General features: G+C 34.8%; 2 protein-coding genes and 1 non-coding gene across 4 annotated transcripts in view; 2 read left to right on the top strand and 1 right to left on the bottom strand.

The window, feature by feature from the left end:
• LOC119830756 (probable ATP-dependent RNA helicase DDX56) overlaps positions 1–6,891 on the bottom strand; it is an 11,504-nt gene extending 4,613 nt beyond the window's left edge. The window contains exons 1-11 of one of the 2 annotated variants that reach the window (XM_038353882.1): positions 6,628–6,890; positions 6,023–6,247; positions 5,482–5,744; positions 5,029–5,289; positions 4,599–4,794; positions 3,936–4,085; positions 3,589–3,686; positions 3,087–3,228; positions 2,507–2,770; positions 2,030–2,096; positions 1,361–1,430 (exon numbers count right to left, since the gene is read on the bottom strand). In XM_038353882.1, the coding sequence (XP_038209810.1) occupies positions 2,031–2,096; positions 2,507–2,770; positions 3,087–3,228; positions 3,589–3,686; positions 3,936–4,085; positions 4,599–4,794; positions 5,029–5,289; positions 5,482–5,744; positions 6,023–6,247; positions 6,628–6,687 (1,725 nt within the window). In that variant the 5' untranslated portion in view covers positions 6,688–6,890 and the 3' untranslated portion in view covers positions 1,361–1,430; position 2,030. Of the gene's footprint in view, positions 1–1,360; positions 1,431–2,029; positions 2,097–2,506; positions 2,771–3,086; positions 3,229–3,588; positions 3,687–3,935; positions 4,086–4,598; positions 4,795–5,028; positions 5,290–5,481; positions 5,745–6,022; positions 6,248–6,627 lie in introns of those variants that run through there. The other variant, XM_038353883.1, reaches the window with a different exon arrangement.
• LOC119830998 lies at positions 117–281 on the top strand. The gene has a single exon (XR_005287869.1). It is a non-coding gene; the product is annotated as a U1 spliceosomal RNA (small nuclear RNA).
• A 936-nt stretch (positions 6,892–7,827) lies between the features above and the next one.
• The window catches only part of LOC119830766 (E3 ubiquitin-protein ligase Ubr3), a 47,925-nt gene continuing 38,470 nt past the window's right edge, over positions 7,828–17,282 (top strand). Inside the window, 1 exon segment of the mRNA XM_038353900.1 lies at positions 7,828–8,354. Within this exon segment, the coding sequence (XP_038209828.1) occupies positions 8,138–8,354 (217 nt within the window). The 5' untranslated portion in view covers positions 7,828–8,137.

The raw sequence follows: 17,282 nt of genomic DNA on the forward strand, positions 1-17,282 counted from the left end.
AAATGACATAATTGAATTAAAACATGCGTCAATAGATGTCACTGATACATGGGTTCAATCGTGCTATCCAATTTTTTCGGCGATGTTATATAAAGCCGCGTCAGTCAGTATGCGACATACTAACCTTGCGTAGGGTGTACCGTGATCAGGAAGGCGGTTGCCCCGGGCCGGCGCCGGCCATTGCACTGCGGCCGGGGCTCGCCGGTCTGTGACTATCCCAAGTGGGATTGGTCATACGTATAATTTTTGGTAGTTGGGACTAGCGTGCTGCGCAGTCCCATATGATTTTCAGAATAATTTAGTATTTATTAGTGAAATGAGAAATGCCAATCTTACAACAAAAATTCCGTCAAGAAAGTGATTGCCTATCAAAGCTGACTAGGATTTGCTTCAGTCGTGCTATAACGCAACGTGTTTCGGCACTTAGTGATGTCAGTGATTCAAATAGCATTTCAGGCGGTATAATGCTAAACTTTGATCGCGTACCTTCGCCATAGTAGTGTTTAGTCATAAATTTAATAGTAAATACTACTAGTGATTTTGTTTGAAATGTTTAAAATAATTATTTATATCTAATAATAAATTTCGTTTAGATTTAAAGATGTAAGTGCATGCAAAAAAATACGATTGAACATTTAACTAAACCGCGTTCAAATTGTCAGAACTAGACCAAAATTAAATGAGACCAAGCGACCAACTTTTAAACATAAAAATTATAATCAACAAAATCGATTCACCCACGCTAAGATTCAAACAACAAACAAACAAGTAACAAACCTACAAAACAAACAGTTAAATTCATGATCTCCTTTTTACAAGTCGGTTGAAATAGAAAAATATAAGCACAAAGCAGGCAAAATGGCACGCTCAAAAACAACATTTCCAAGACTTATTGCGTAATATTTAATTACATTATTATATTATATACCCATTCCAGGGCACTCCTGTGCTAAAACGTTTCCTTTAATTTTGAATAAAGCTTTTTTATATTTTACAAATTGTAATGAGTTTTCAGAACTTTGTTTAATTTGAATTTTTACTGTTAATATTCAGTCAAAATATTCATTGCGATATAAATTAAAGTCACACAAAAAAGAGTACGAAAAAGCAAATTCTATCTCTATTCTATCTCTCGCTCCTTGAATAATAAAAAATATACATAATTATTTTTAACAAAAAAACTAATTCAAATTTTCGGAACAGAACCAAATTTTAATGGACCACACGGAAGGCACAAGCTCTCAAAAAAAAAAAAGAGTCATCAAAATCGGAATAGTTCTGAGGTAACAAATCCAAAAAAATAGTCAAATTGATACCCTCCTCTTTTAATTTATGTCGGTAGAAAAAAAAAAACGTTATAACAAAACCAATATATATTTATCAGTATGTAGCGTTACTAACCGAGACGCGACGCGCCGCTCTGTAGCGCACTGTGTGAAGAAAAACACAAAGTCAGATATATTTTATTTGTACACTTTACATCGTTTTGTATAAAAAATACATTTGTATATCAAAAACAATTCATATGTGCGGCGATTCTATAAACATTAAAATTATTTTATTATTTAAATATATTCAAAGATCACTCAAATTTATGTTCCGAGCTAATAAGGTTTTCTGGCTTTAAATATACTTTAACCCTATATATAGCATGTATTCCGCACGTGCACGCTTGTGTTGCGTTTGTGTATAAGCGCGTGACGCGTCGTCGTAATGTGTGCACACCATGAAGACCATCCGTCTCTTTCGCGCGTTCTTAAGCTTATGTGAATGAGGGAGACAGTTATTTCTTTCTTTTACTTGCTTTCGGTAACGCGGCTGTACACAAACCTCACAACATGAGATTTTTTCATATTATTAATAAAATCAAATAACTTTTTTATATCCGATAATTATTATGTATACTGCTGAACAAAACGGCGTGCCCGATAAAATATTTGACGCACAAAAAAATATTCCATATCACATCCAAAGAGCACGCTCTCCAAAGTATCTATAAGCGGTGGTAAGGTTGGGGCGCCATACTAACGCTAGGGGCCGGCCGCCGGCTTCAGGCTCTTCAGCTCGAAGCTCTGCAGCGGGTTGCTCTGCCGCGCCTGCAACAAAACATACTCATATAGTTCTCATTTTAATTGGCTATTTCATTCATTTCATGTTACAATTTTTTTTTATGATCCCGTGTCCCACTTAAAACTTGATTAGTCCTTTTAAAATATATTTAAATTTGTAATTGTGTATATGTGAAACATTAGTGGTGACCCAAGTTCTCCTACCTTAATTAGCGGAAAAGTATTACTTTAATTCCTTCCCCATTTTCATGCTTTTTTATTTACTGTTCTGTTGTTATAGGACAACCACAGGGAAATGGAGATACGTTCCAGAACGAATAAAATCTTCATGATTGTAATACCAAGCACAAGTGTGGATTTAAGTACAAAATTATGAAATCATTAATATTAAATACATATTTCCTCAACTCAATTATCCTGTACATAATTAAACACACCTGATACTTGTGCCGCTTGGCGCTACCAAAGCTGGCCTGCTTCCTCTTCCTGCCGGCGCGCGCGGGCTGCGCGGGCTGCGCGCGCGGGGCGGGCTGCGCGGGCTGCGCGGGCGCATCGGCGCTCGGCTCGAGCTCGGTCTCGCGCAGCGCGGCCGGCAGCAGGTACTCGGGCACGTGCGCCAGCTGCTCCTGCACGCGCACCGTGTGCAGCGCCTTGTCGCGCTTTATCGCGGCCAGCTCCTGCGGGTTGTCCTCGAAGAAGCCCTGCAAGTGTCACAGCGTGTACGTACTGGCGCGGGGCGCGGGGGCGGGGGGCGGCGGGGGGAAGGTCGGTACAGACGGTCAGGGAGAAGATTAGTCGTTCATCAAAGCGATATGTTCGGTTGTTGTCATCATATGGACTATTTTTATTTGACAGATTGTAAAATGTAGAGTTTTACATCATTTTTAAGCAAACTTGTCAGCTTTTTTAAATTGTGACATAGTACAGTCTAGACCTCACTGCGCGTTACCTGCAGTTTCGAGTCTAGACCTTCCTGTCCGCGACCTGCGGTGAGGGGTGTAGAGCAAGGGTTGTCACCTGCAGCTTGGAGCAGTTGAGCAGCTCGCGCTTGATCTCGTGCAGGCGCGCCTCGCGCACGGCGATGCGCGTGACGGCGCGCCACGCGTCGCGCGACCGGTAGCGGAACCCCTCCACCTCCTCCAGCCGGAACGAGTACTTCCTGAGCAGTTGGGACTCATGAATCATTGGGGTTTCTTGTATCAGATAAACAGTTCTACTGATACTTTCATAGCTAAGAGGATTTCACTAGCTAAGAGGAGCTAAGACGAGCTAAAGGTGCAAGTTTTAACGCTACGAAATAACATGATGTATACTTTATTTGTAAGTTTTTTAACAATAAATGTAAGGAGAACAAATTAGCACTATAGAAACAAATTTGTTAACGTTATGCACACCAGTTATCCATAGATAAATCATCACTTAATTTAGAAATAGTTACTCTAATATAATATTATTTATTTATAAACTATATTATTTAAGACAAATTTTAGATTAAAAAATAAAAGAATTGTAAACTCACTGTAATACTTTCTGTCCATTGAAACCTTTTGATAAATGTGCTTCAACCTCTTCTAACAATGGCTTCTCTCTGATTGATACAAATGACAATACAGATCCCTGCAACAAAATTAATCAAGTTATCATTATTCATTAAATAATCTATAATGATTTCTCTATTCTGATTGTTATCAATTATCTCAGTTTATTACCCAAATAGTTTTTAACAGATAACATCATTACTATCAATGGAATAAACAGTATAACAGTAACATAACAGTATATAATATGTACTATGAACAATTGAAAAAAATTAAACTTTTTCAGAAATTTATGATAGGTTAAGTTGAGAAACAAGCAAGCACACACCTGGTTGTTCCCCCTCGCCGTTCTCCCCGCTCTGTGGACATACGAGTTGACGTCGAGCGGGAAGTCAAAGTTGATGACATTGGACACGTGCTGGAAGTCGATACCGCGCGACACGCCCGACTCCTTGTCTTTCTTGCGTTTCGATTTTTGCTGGAATGACAATAACGTGAACATTGTATTTTTTAACAAATACGAAACTATCTTCTAGTTGTCAGATCTAGACCAAATTTAAATCTTTCAAAAAAAAAGAATCATAAAAATTGGTTCACGAAGTAAAACGTTATTAGGTAACAAACACAAAAAATATACAGTCAATTTACATATACAAATTTGATAACATCCCACTTTTTTGAAGTCGGTTGAAAAAAATATGATAAAACGATCCTTACTGTAATGGTAAGTTTCATAAATCTATCAAGAACCATAGAGACAAATCAAAAACAATAATAAGTATTGTTAATCTGTAAACTGTAATCTGATATTAAGCATATGTTTGAGATAAATCTTCCTATTAAAGAAAAATGTAAATGTAAGAAGATTTTTATCATGCCGATAAACTGATATCTAAGGGTGGTTTTGAATAAAACGGCAATACCAACACTTAGGGATATCTATTAATTTTAAATAAATAATAACAAAGCATCCAGCATAATAAAAACTTACTCTTTTCTTCTTGCCAATCTCCTCTCCAGCAAGTAGTCCTCCATCGGGCTGCTCCAGCGCCTTCTCATCTGATGCCACTATAATCTGATAGCGACCCCGGTTGAACTGGTCTACAGATAGACAACGGATTGCCGCAGGGAGCTCAGAATTTAACACACATGATCCTATTTTAAACTGTTCTAAATATAATTTCAACCTGAAAATAATCACGTTTTTAATGGTTTTTTAGCCGGCATTTAATACATAAATTGTGATTTAAAAAATAAAAAAAAATTTTTAGCTCCAGCTTCTGTATTAAAATCAATTAAGTATATATAGTTTCTATCACAAAATTGTAACAGAACTAATTCCAAATAACAGCCTTCCCACCAATACAAAGATTAATAAGTAACTCCAAAATCAAGAAGTTAAAAATGCTTTATTTACTTACTTATAGCATCTGTCCACAGTCCTCACAAAAATGATACTCTTGCCCCTGATCAAGTTAAGTTTAAGCAATGCATAGAGTATTGCTGCTTTGTCATCTTCCTCAGCAAACAAGTGGTAATGCTGTAGTTGTGTGGATGGAGCCAGGTCTGGCTCTTCTAGCTTGAGAGTGACAGGGTTTCGGAGAACTATCTTTTTTAGATTTAACACATCCTCTGATAAAGTGGCGGAGGCTAAGACTGCTTGATAGATTTTAGGTAAATGTCTGAAAAATGTAACAGCATAAAAAGTCATGTTGCAATATTATCAATTATAGTTATACTTTAATATTTCATTGTGGGCATATAGCACATATCTAGCATAGATAACATTTTATGTTTAATACATTCAAAAATTAAATAAACAAAAATAAATATAGATACTACTAATAAAGGATATTGGTAAGCTAAAAGATTACCCCAAAAGCTCTTTCACCTCATCTTCATAGCCGAAAGAGAACACCAGGTCTGCTTCATCCACCACTAGCATAGCCAGGTCATCCTTTAACTTCATATTATTTGCTTTTAAATGTGCTAGTGCTCTTGCCGGCGTTGCCACAACTATGTCTGGTTTATCTGCTAAAAGTGACTTCTGGACCTGGGTGTTAGCATTTGATGAAATGTCTATACACCGCACTTCTCTTGAACATTTTAGTGTGAGGTCTGAAACTACTGATGTGATCTGAAACAATGGGAAGAAACATTTGATTGAAGTGATAAATATTATGATAATTTACACTTTGTCTTGTTTCCACTTAAATTACATTTTAGACTTGCTATTCACTAACTATTCAATTTTCAAATTTAAGTTAATTCCTAAAGTTATGACCGTTGATGGTATGACATTAAGTGAATTAAGGAGCTAGTATATTGAGTGTTTCTTATTTTATCAAGTGTTACTTCAAAATAGATTCATTGAATGAGTGAATCAAAAAAGTTTGAAATATTATGAAAACTCACCTGACCACATAATTCCTTGCTTGGTGATAAAACGAGGGCTCTAATACACTGGTGTGTGCTTGTGTTTTTTAAATTTAAAATCTTTTGTATAACAGGTATAGTAAATGCTGCGGTCTTGCCAGATCCAGTCCTAGCCCTCATGAGCACATCTTTGCCTTCCAAAAGAAGTGGTATTGCTGTCTCTTGGATTAGAGTTGGGTCGGACCAGCCAAGCTGTGAGATTGCCTGTGAGAACATAACCGTTCATTATTAAAAAATATTGTATGTTGTTCTGATATCAAGTAGTTTTATAATATCAAAAGCTTACCTTTTACAAATTAAATAAAAATTATTGAAGAATGTACATATAGATATTTAAATCACATGTTATGATTGTATGAGTTCATCTAAAACTATTTTGTAAGTGTACAAGGGTCTTTCAAAAACAATTCAATAAGCAACCGTCTGAGCTCTGAATCTTGACTCTAACAAATATAAGAGCTATAGCACGTGGTAATATTTACCGAAATATTTTTAGTATTATCTTCATGCTCAAAAAAATAAATATTAAATACCACCATCATTACTTAATATAATAACTTTTATAAGTAAAATTGATAATATACCTTTAATATACGATCGTCTAACTCCATTTCATGGAACATAACCTTGTTTTCTTCAGCCATAGTCAATTTTGCGTGTATCAACACTTTAAAACTATAAACTGTTTATTTTTCTTTACGAATCAGTAATAACTTAATGGTTTATATAAATTTAACAAATGAAGTAGATTTTAACAAGACAATAAACAGACACGAAGGCACGCAATGCGTAGATATGTATTTATAAAATACAACGCCTGACGCATGTTAATTTCAACTAAAACTTAAACTTCCAAGTTTCAACCCCAAAAGTCAACTGTCAAAATTGAAAATGCCAACAGCAGACCACAGATAATACACATATATATTAATAAACTAGTAGCAGTAGATAAGATTTTATTTACATTGCCATCTACAAATACCCACACTTAGGTAGACGCGTACGCAGGAGCGGCTTAACCTATCGTGCAGGGTGTGGAATGCACACGGGCGCCGGCATCCATGGCGCTCCCTAAGATAGCAGCTAAAAGCATCATCAGGACAGGCGTAGGTCCAAAGGTAATCCACCAAGGTTTTATTGCACATGGGCGCTACACAAGCTAGAGCTGTCAAAGACAAACAAACGCACTTCCCTTTTATATTATTGAAAAGGATTTTTATGACCATATAACGCGGTAGGTAGATATTAGAAGTATTCAAATTAGTTTGACTTGTTAAAAGGTTATTTTTTAAAAAACTACTTTTTTATTATAACGTTTTATTCTTTTCACCACTAGCGAAGAGAAACAAAGTATAACGTAAAGTTTAGATTTCTGATCTAGTCACATAGGTCAAAATGGGGTAAAAATCTCGGAATTCAAGAATATCGAAAAAAGCACTAATTTACATCCTTAAAAACTTGTCTCAAACTATCTACTTACGATTGCATGTAGTTTACTTGTAATTTAGTAAGGAAACAAAAAAAAATTGTAAAGGTCTCATTTCCTGTTGCATATATATAATTTTAATAATATTGTGTTAATAAAAGTAAATGGATCCCTGCCACCTCCAGTCCTAGAAGATTTGCTGGCAATTTTTATTATATAATATATCATGTATAAATTTATCTATAACTTGTACCTAAATTTTTATTTAAATAGCATACAAAAATAGTTTTATGGTCTATCCTTGTCAAGGTGATTTTTTAACTCATTTTTCAATATTTTAAGTTGGTAACCCAGACGAATGCTCGAGTTGTTTCTGCATCAACCTATTCTATTATTATTTTTAACCGTGAATTTTACCAAAATTAGCGTTGAATTTTTCAATTGTATCAAATTATAAATGTGTGTTACGTTATAAGCTGTCGCATTTCAACATTTACCATTTTTTTAACGTGCTACAGCAATGACTTACCGCGGATGCGTTTTGAGCCGCAGTTCATTGCCTTATGTAAAACTGGAAATGGTGTTTCTTCCGTGAGTGACCGAAATATAAAGTGACTTATGCGTAGTGAACAAGTTTTCGTGAAATTCAGCAAAAGGAGTGTAAAATAATGTCTAATTCGACTGTGCAAGTTTTAATGAAAAAGGGAAAGAGAGGAGCAGCTGCTTATATCCATGCGGATTGCGCGAGTGGATCACCACAGCATTGGGCTCCTCTTTTGGACGTTTTGCTGAATCCCAGTAAAGCTATAGACGAGTGGGAAACCATCGACTGGTGTAGATGGCTCCTCGCTGGAGGTAGAACACCGGACGAATTCGCTGCAGTCGGTAAGTCGAATCAATTATAACTGTACTCTAAATGAACTTTAATTCTTTGTAGGTTATAGATGACAATTGAGAACTGTTTTATCGTCATTTGCATAATTAATGTTCAGTTCATGATAAATGACAATTTAGTAACTGAAATTTGCCAGAAAATGTGTTTATTGCATAAAATTTTCGAACTATATGAGTAGGTACAATTATTTTTATTGAAAACATTCATGTTCAGCCTACACAATGATCATTGTTTACTTATTGAGGTCATAGGCCAGGTGTTTTATAAAGTACAAATTGTCATGGACAAATTATTCTTGTGTTTTGTGCTTATAATAAGAAATATTAAATAAAATGAAACACCATCACACATCTAATAGTCCTTCAGGTAGCATGATCAATTTTGATCAATACTTGGCTACAGACCAAATGAAAATAGAAATCTGAATATGAATAGGCCAAATAGTGACATTTATTTATCAAAGAATAATTTCTATGAGTTATTCACTTGTTATTTATGATTTAGGGGTAATAATATGGGATAGTTTTCATTAACATATTAGAACTTACCCATTCTATTTTCTAGAAAGAGATGCAATTTAATTAATTACATATTTTTCAATGAAAAATTTAGGCAGAGTGCTATTACTAGATTAGATGAATGACTATAATAGATAACTTACTTCGTACCGCGGTGTTGCTAAGGTTATTTGTTTATGTAGCTTCTGATATGTGAAAGAGTAACTTATAAGCTTATCCATTTGATTAACTATTAAATTGAATTTATTAATCATATACAATCGTAAAGATAAATTAAAGCAATTTTTATTAATAAACAAGCAGAAAATTTAAATTTTCAGCCAAAGTTGGTTCATCCTTATTTTTAGTTTTATAGCATTGAAATGCTTTATAAATGAGAAATTTTGAAAGAATAGAAAAAATTTGATCACAAGGCAGGATTCGAACCTGCGTTTCTTGCCTAACCGTAGCAACATGCCCAGTGGGGTGCCCCTTAGGCACATGAAACCGAAAGAGTAGAAGAAATTTGATTACTGTGGCAGGATCATGGGTGGCCGAGGGGCTAGGCGTTGCTACGGTTAGGCAAGAAACGCAGGTTCGAATCCTGCCTCGTGATCAAATTTTTTCTATTCTTTCAAAATTTCTCATTGGTTCATCCTGCTTATTGTTTAAAATAAAAGTAGAGAGGCTAGGGGTGTCAGTTACTATTTATCTGTGACCCAGAGTATGTACCAAACCTAAACAATCTAAATATATACAACTCAAAGGTGACTGACTGACATAATGATCTATCAACGTACAGCCCAAACCACTGGATGGATTGGGCTGAAATTAGGCATGTAAGCTTGTACCATGAAAATTTATGAAGTCAGCGCAGGCGAAGCTATGGGCAATAGCTTGTGTGATTATTAATGAGTGCAATGAATATGCCTAACATTTCTTTTGATCTTCCTAACAGGATGATCCCTAATTGTGTACATATTAATTCCTAAAAATGAATGCTATTTCACATAGCTTTATTTTTATAGTTGGGTTTATCGATTCTACAGATTGCAGTAAGAAACAGTAATAAAGGAATGTTGAAAATTCTCTGAACAATCATTAATTTCTCATTTTCACATGAAACATGTGGTCTTATTGAAAATAATATCAATCAAGGTTGTTGCTCGGCAACTACTGAACCAGTATTGATGGTGGCTTGTCCATGGTGTACTATATGTACCAGAATTGCATATGTGCTATAGAAATAATTGTTTTTCCTGCAGGTTTACATATTAATACAAGTCTGTAACAATACCTTGTGTCTTTTATGCTCCAAAAAAGTGTTTTGAGAAAGAAGATTGGTGAGAATTATCACCGACCGATCATGATATATTTCCTCCCCTCCCCCACCTTCGGCTTGTGTAGCTCCCTCAAGGGTTTTAAGTATATATTACACCTTAAGAAACGACTGTACCGACTTTCAAAACTTTGGGAATTAATCGGTCTAATGGTCAATTTTAAATCTAATCTGTGTACCATGTATCATATACAGGCAAATATTTTGTGACACACAGTTTCCATTACCAACTTGTTTTGTAATCTTTATGTACATGGCATATAGAAGTCTATTTCTTTTCTTGAATTAAAAAAAGCCTTGCCCTATAACCAATTTATTGATGGATAAAGTTTCAACGCAAGAGATATTAGATGGTGTTAAAGTACGGTAATAACAAACTTTACCCCTCCTTTCATGGCATATCTTTGACTTTGAACTACAGCATATTACTGTATAACATTAAATTGTCATTTTCCCATTTTTGCCGTATCAATGTCGCGCGCCAGATGCAGCCGAGCCTTGTTTATGCCGTGAATGGTGAATCATACAGCACCTTATTGGCTATCACGTGACGTCACTTTACTTAAACAACCTTTGTTATCGAGGGCTCTTCATAAACAAAACCTGAACAAACAAAATAAATACATTGTATTTCCTGAATCAAGTTTTTGAGAAGACAGCTTATCAAAATTTCAGTTTGGTTCTGAAAGCTACCGACAATGCAAATCTACGAGATATATTATATTTTTTGTTTCTACGTATTCTGACGTCACTAATTATTACGTAATACCTACTGCTAGTGGACACTCCAATTATAATCCTGTTTGTAATAAGCTATTATTTCTTTAACACCATTGGCTTACTCCTTCCAACGAAAGACAATGAAGCCTACTGCCTAACCTCTCTACTTATTCGTAACCATTATCCAATAACAGTATTAATTCGCAATACACCTAAGAGTTCCATTTACTTCTGCAGAAGTTCATTTTAATAAATATTGTTTTAAAAAGAGCCTTGAGCTACTTGAGGAAATTAAAAATGTTGGGTATCTTTTAATAGCTTTTGCGTTATCTAGTAGTAAGATACTCGTAAATGTATCGTTGTCTTCCCTATCCCAACCGAGAACGATTCTGCCAATGCCTATTGCTATAAGTATGTATACACAGATCTATTCATATAGTAGTTATTCGTCGTGTGAAACCTGCCTAGGATTAGTGTAAGGTCGGTTCGGGATTACCGTATGCGTTTGATATGCTACGTCCGCCGGAGAGCGCTGCCGTGACGGTGTTTCGCGTTTTTTGCCACCTGTCTCAGGCTCCTTGGCCAATGTCATCGCCCTTGCCGCGATGACCTAAATGTCATAGCTACTGACTTACATCGGATGATCGTATCTATATAATAATTTATGGACAGCTTGTTCACATGCGTTGATGCGGTAATTAACATTATTTTGAGAACACCCTTTTACACTGCCTTAACTAAATTTAAATATCTCAATAATATGCAAGTCATTCGAGTGATGTTAATGTGAAACGCAAATTATGCGTGTAAATTAATGTCGTCTCGTAAGAATTAATTGATTGATTTACAATGTCTTTATTAATTTTTTTAAGTTTGATCACTAGTAAAAAATTTAATCAGGCTTGAATATTCATGCGGTATCGTCTTTTCTTTGCAACTAATCTATCGATAACATTCTTATCATCAATAACTTTGTTATTATTCATAATAATTGCATATGCAGATGAATTTTACATCCGTTTCGCTGATTTATTATTTACTAACGGTGCGCTCCGGCTTTGCCCGTGGTTCATATTTCCTATTGCATTCAGGGATTGCTTACATAACTACATATCCATTGATGAAAGAATATTTGTAATCGGTTCAGTAGTTCCTGAGTTTACCACATACACAACAAACAAACTCTTCTGCTCCTTATGAGATTTTGTGCCGTCCCATACTGAGACAATTTTGTTAGTAATCTGCCATTCCTCAAGCCCATCAGTAAACTTGACGTCTGGGTGTTACCGTCGCGCAACTCATCTCTACAAGAAGATATTAGCTTTTTGTTGTTTGTTACTTGTTTTGCGTCTTCATTGAATGATCAATCCAGTTGTATTAATAACAGCAAAGTGTATTTGCCCTGTGTTACAAACAAGTGTCGTTCTTCAATATCTTTCTTTGTGCAATAAGTGTTTCTCGCTTCTCTCCTTCTCTTCACTATAATACCAACTTATTAAATCCAAGTGCTACTTAATATTGACTTTATATTATTACCAAAAAAACCAATTTCTTTATAGCTCAGAGATGAAAACGTGATACTTCCAATGCGCCTGTGTAATCGTTAATTGTTACCTTCACCACCCCATATTGTATCTACCCACAGAACGTATATGGATGAGCAGTCTAGTTAATCCGTGAGTTATGATCCGTGCAGTTTGTTTCGAAGTTCGAACGCGATGCTTCACTGGCCGGGGAACCGTGGAATGTTTGCTAGTTTATTGTCTTTTTAATAGGTATACTGTTGGTCCACCACGGCACACACACATATATAGCCTATGTTGCTCAGTGATAACGCAGATTCCTAATGGTGAAATAATTTTTGAAATTGTTCGAGTAATTAATAAAAAACTTTATAATAAATTTAATTTTATGTTACAATTATAATATTACTTTAAATTAGGTAATATGTATTTCCTTACTTTAGACGGAAATAGTAGAGCATACGTAAATTATCAATACATTAGATACATTCCGTTAATGATCATATAATATTCCTATTTAATTATGTTATGTATGTTGCTTAGTTATTTAGGTATTTCTGTGTAACGGTCACACCAATTTTCTACGTGACGTTGTTGTTTTCTTTTTATTTTTTAGGTAGTGTCCGTGGGCTTAATATGTAGTATGTTATTATATATTGATTTAATTTTTTCCCGTCCATTAGAAAAATAGAGTCAGTTTTAGTGTGGGAGACGAGCACACTTCAGCTCGCATTGGGAAGCTACCGCACCACCACCTGCTGTGTTTCGTTCGGAGAGTGGGGGTAGTATCCTCTTCCTTAAACTTCCGATTCCATTCCTTTATCCCCGTCGTCAATCTTTCCTAATCCTTATTCTTTACACCTAGAAAACGGGCAACGCATTAGCAGCGGCCCTGCCTCTGCAAATGTTTTTGGGAGGTGGTGATCGTTTACCATCAAGCGAACATGGTGGTTCGCTTGATGGTAAACGATCAGCTCAGCCGATGTATATAAAAATATATATTTCCAGAAAACACTACAAAACGTGATTTAGTTTAGTCATTATATAATATCACTGACTCTAACCAAAAATGTTTTAAACCCTAAAATACAAAATAAACATTGACTTATGCGTGTTTGTGTTTCGATGTTATTGGTATAGCAAATAAACGTATAAGTTTATTTTACACGTAAACTGTAATGGGCAAAGTTCTTATACCTATGTGGAATGTTGTACCACGGATTATCAGGCTGATCATTCATGATACATAAAAACATTCCTACGAAATTAGTTATCAATCGTTAGTAACTTCGTGTAAATATATTATGCTAGCTGTTCGTCCCGGCTTCGCCCGTTAGATATATATAACCTATGACATGTTACAAACATACAAAAATACAAAAGTTTCCTCTTAATAATATCAGTGTAGATAAAAACGAATGGAAATGTGTATTTACACAGAACAAGAAATAAAATTATATTATCTTAATAAGCCCTAGGCTTAACACTACTCCTGTAAGCTATTCATTTTATTATTTTTAACGTCACTTTAAGATCATATGGAATTAAAATATTATTGATAGTTCCTAATAATTCATGGACATATGTATCAACACGGCCGGAAACATTAAAGTTTCACACAGGAACTAAAATAGTGTTAATTATTACATAGGAAGAAAATGTGGATTAACAACGAACTGGTTATCTCTCTCGATTGGCTTTTCGAACGCTTATGTAACCGCCGATTATTTATTATTGTTTTTTTATATAAAATCATCTGCTCTTTGCTCAGATTTAGCCAATTGGCATCGGTCCAAGGGAAAAATTGCACGTTCACTACAAATTTAAACTACTGCCCTGCTGTTTGGCTACGTCGATTTCCGCGGACTACGGGAATCAAAAAAGATTATATAAATGGTGTGTGTATTCGTTGCTTTAATCTAAATTATAATTTCTTTTCTTTGTTTGTGATAAACGCACAAACAATCAAAGGTTTTCAAGTATATCAAATGTTACATAACAATATTGTATTCTATCGCATGCACTAATGTTAGACGAGGTGAGGTCGTTGACTTTCCTTACACTTGCGTCTTTCATTATGATTAAAATTATCATTTAAAATGCCCATCGCAGTCTTAGTAATCTTATTTAAGATTGCCCACGTAATTTATTTGTTTATAATGGTACCCATTATTTTTTCAATTTCCTTAAATATATAGTTTAAGACAATTATGTTGCTGGTCCAGATAACAGGACGTTCCTTTAAAATCAATAAAAAAATAATAATTATTGTATATTTCTGAAATGCTTTACTATTCAGAGTTAAAACTGTGCTTTTGCCCTGCCCTAAAAGAAATTTTTACATTTGTCTCCTAAGAGCGCTGGATATGTCGCTGTAAAATTGGTAACATCGTTAGATTAATTTGTAAACTTACGATTTAACGCATTATTTTTCGGTAAATTATAATCTTACGGTATGGGACTTTTCAATCGATGGATTTTCTTAAGAAGAAATAAGATTGTATCAATCCAATATGATTTCTTCTTCCTACTTCCTATCCTATCCTATCCTACTAGTATCCTATCCTACTAATATCCTATCCTACTAATATCCTATCCTATCCTATCCCACTAATATTATAAATGCGAAAGTTTGTGATGATGTGTGTATGTTTGTTACTCTTTCATACAAAAACTACTGAACCGATTGCAATGAAATTTGGTACGTAGACAGCTGGACAATTTAAATAACATATAGGCAACTTTTTATCCGGATATTCCTACGGGATACGGACTTACGCGGGTGAAACCGCGGGGCGCAACTAGTATTGTATAATTGAATCAATTAGTAGTCAAAAGAGCAGAATTTCTAATTATATCGCTATCGATTCGGTGTCTAACGTGTTGAATTGATATGCTAATTGCGGAGACGTGTCTTTTGTCGAGTTCTTTTAAAACTGTTCTGGTTATTCACAACCATTATCTTAATGTATTTTGTTTTTAAGGAGACTAGTTTTTAACTGCGTTATAAAATCTCCGTAATGAGGATAAAGTTTGATCAATCGTTTTATCAATATGATATGATGATAGAGGGGCAATCGATCTTATAAGAACGTCCATAAGTTTTTATTCAATTGACCTTGAAGGGGTCAAAATCGAATGTGTCCATGATTGGATTGTACAGATGTCGGTCTTTATTCTAGTTTTTGTTAATCAGATCAAAATTTTGTGATATAAACAATAAACCCCAGGATTAGTAATAAAGGCCAAGGGATGTTTTGTTATCACTATGAGGGTTTGTTTCGTTCAAGATCTATATATTTTTAGTGATTAGTATAATTTTTTCTATTAGGTTGATATGCAGGATTTCAATATAAACCCACATCTAAATCCAAAGCCTAAACCCAATTTTTTTATCTTCTACGAGTATTTTTTTGTTAGCTATATACAGTAACAAAATTCAATGGCATTTAACTCTTCGCTAACAATTTATGTATTTATCTTCCACAAAAACCGCCGCGTATACGTACGTTCTTTGTATACCGGCAAAAAGTCCCAATTAGCTGGATTGTTGTAACTACACATAGAAAACTGGGAATAATTATTGTGGTACAGTCGCGTGCGCAGATACTCGTATCGTAATACAGTTCGTTGTCGCTTCAAACGCGAAAGAAAAACCATTTCGAAGATTGATTATAAGTAATATCAATTGTGTATCCTAAGCTTGACCTCTTAATTGCTATAAAGGCCGAACTTTATTTAACCAAACTTACTGGTTAATAATAAGGGATATGTATGTACTGTTTAGTCTGGAAACATGAATCCAAATGTTTTATTTACGGATCATAAACATTTATAACTACCTTCATATTGTTGAATCCAACGGGATTTATGTTTACGCAATTGCAGGTCGAGTAATGGTTCATAATACAATTAGGTTTCCTCCGATTAAACAGTATTTATCATAAAGAAGTTAGATAGAATTGCTATAGTAAGAGTTTAACTTGTAATTTCGCTAAACAGCCGAGGTTCGTGTACAGGGGGCTAACTCGTGTGGCCAGCGTAAATTGAAATGGTATTAATGGTCGTGCAGGCCACAACGAAATAATTACAGGTCGCGTGCGCGCGCAGCCGAACGTACCGTACTTCGTGCCGCGGTGTTATTGCCCTAAACTCGGTGACAGCTGTGTCAATTCATATTTTATAACTATGGAATGAATTTCTGTTTGCTACGAATAATGTAATGATAATTAATCTTTTTATATGAAGCAGCTATGCGTAAGCACAGCGCGCTAAGTTGTCTAAGTTGCGCCAGTAATGTTTAATCCTGTAGTTATAATGCTAATACTAGCACTAGTATACACTTGTAAAGATAAATGTATCTATAATTTATATAAAAGTACTCATGATGATATAAAAGACATAATAATTGGTTACGATGCCATAAGGTACGCTCTGTCGATGAGATGCGTCGACCACTCTATCCGTTTTGGATGGATTTTGAAACATATGTATAACTTCGGTAAAATCCATTTTCTGTTTCTTGTGAATCATAAAATGATCGTGAAGATCATAACGAGGTCTTAACGACTCTATATCCGTCTATTGTCTAACTAGCATAGGTATTTCAATTGAGTTTCACATGACGGTCATTTTGTAATGTTTTAGTATTTTTATTGAAATGTACATTGTTTTAAATGCATATCATGATATTTAATTATTTATACATGATATGGCATAGTCTACTCGAAATACTAGCTTATGAAATTGACTACTACATATTAAAGTACTTAGTCTGGCCATAAATACTGTTACACTTAATTATAAAAAAATATTACATTTGAATTTCGAATCTGTCAT

The sequence above is a fragment of the Zerene cesonia genome, chromosome 12 (assembly GCF_012273895.1).
Source record: "Zerene cesonia ecotype Mississippi chromosome 12, Zerene_cesonia_1.1, whole genome shotgun sequence".
NCBI classification, from domain to species: domain Eukaryota; kingdom Metazoa; phylum Arthropoda; class Insecta; order Lepidoptera; family Pieridae; genus Zerene; species Zerene cesonia.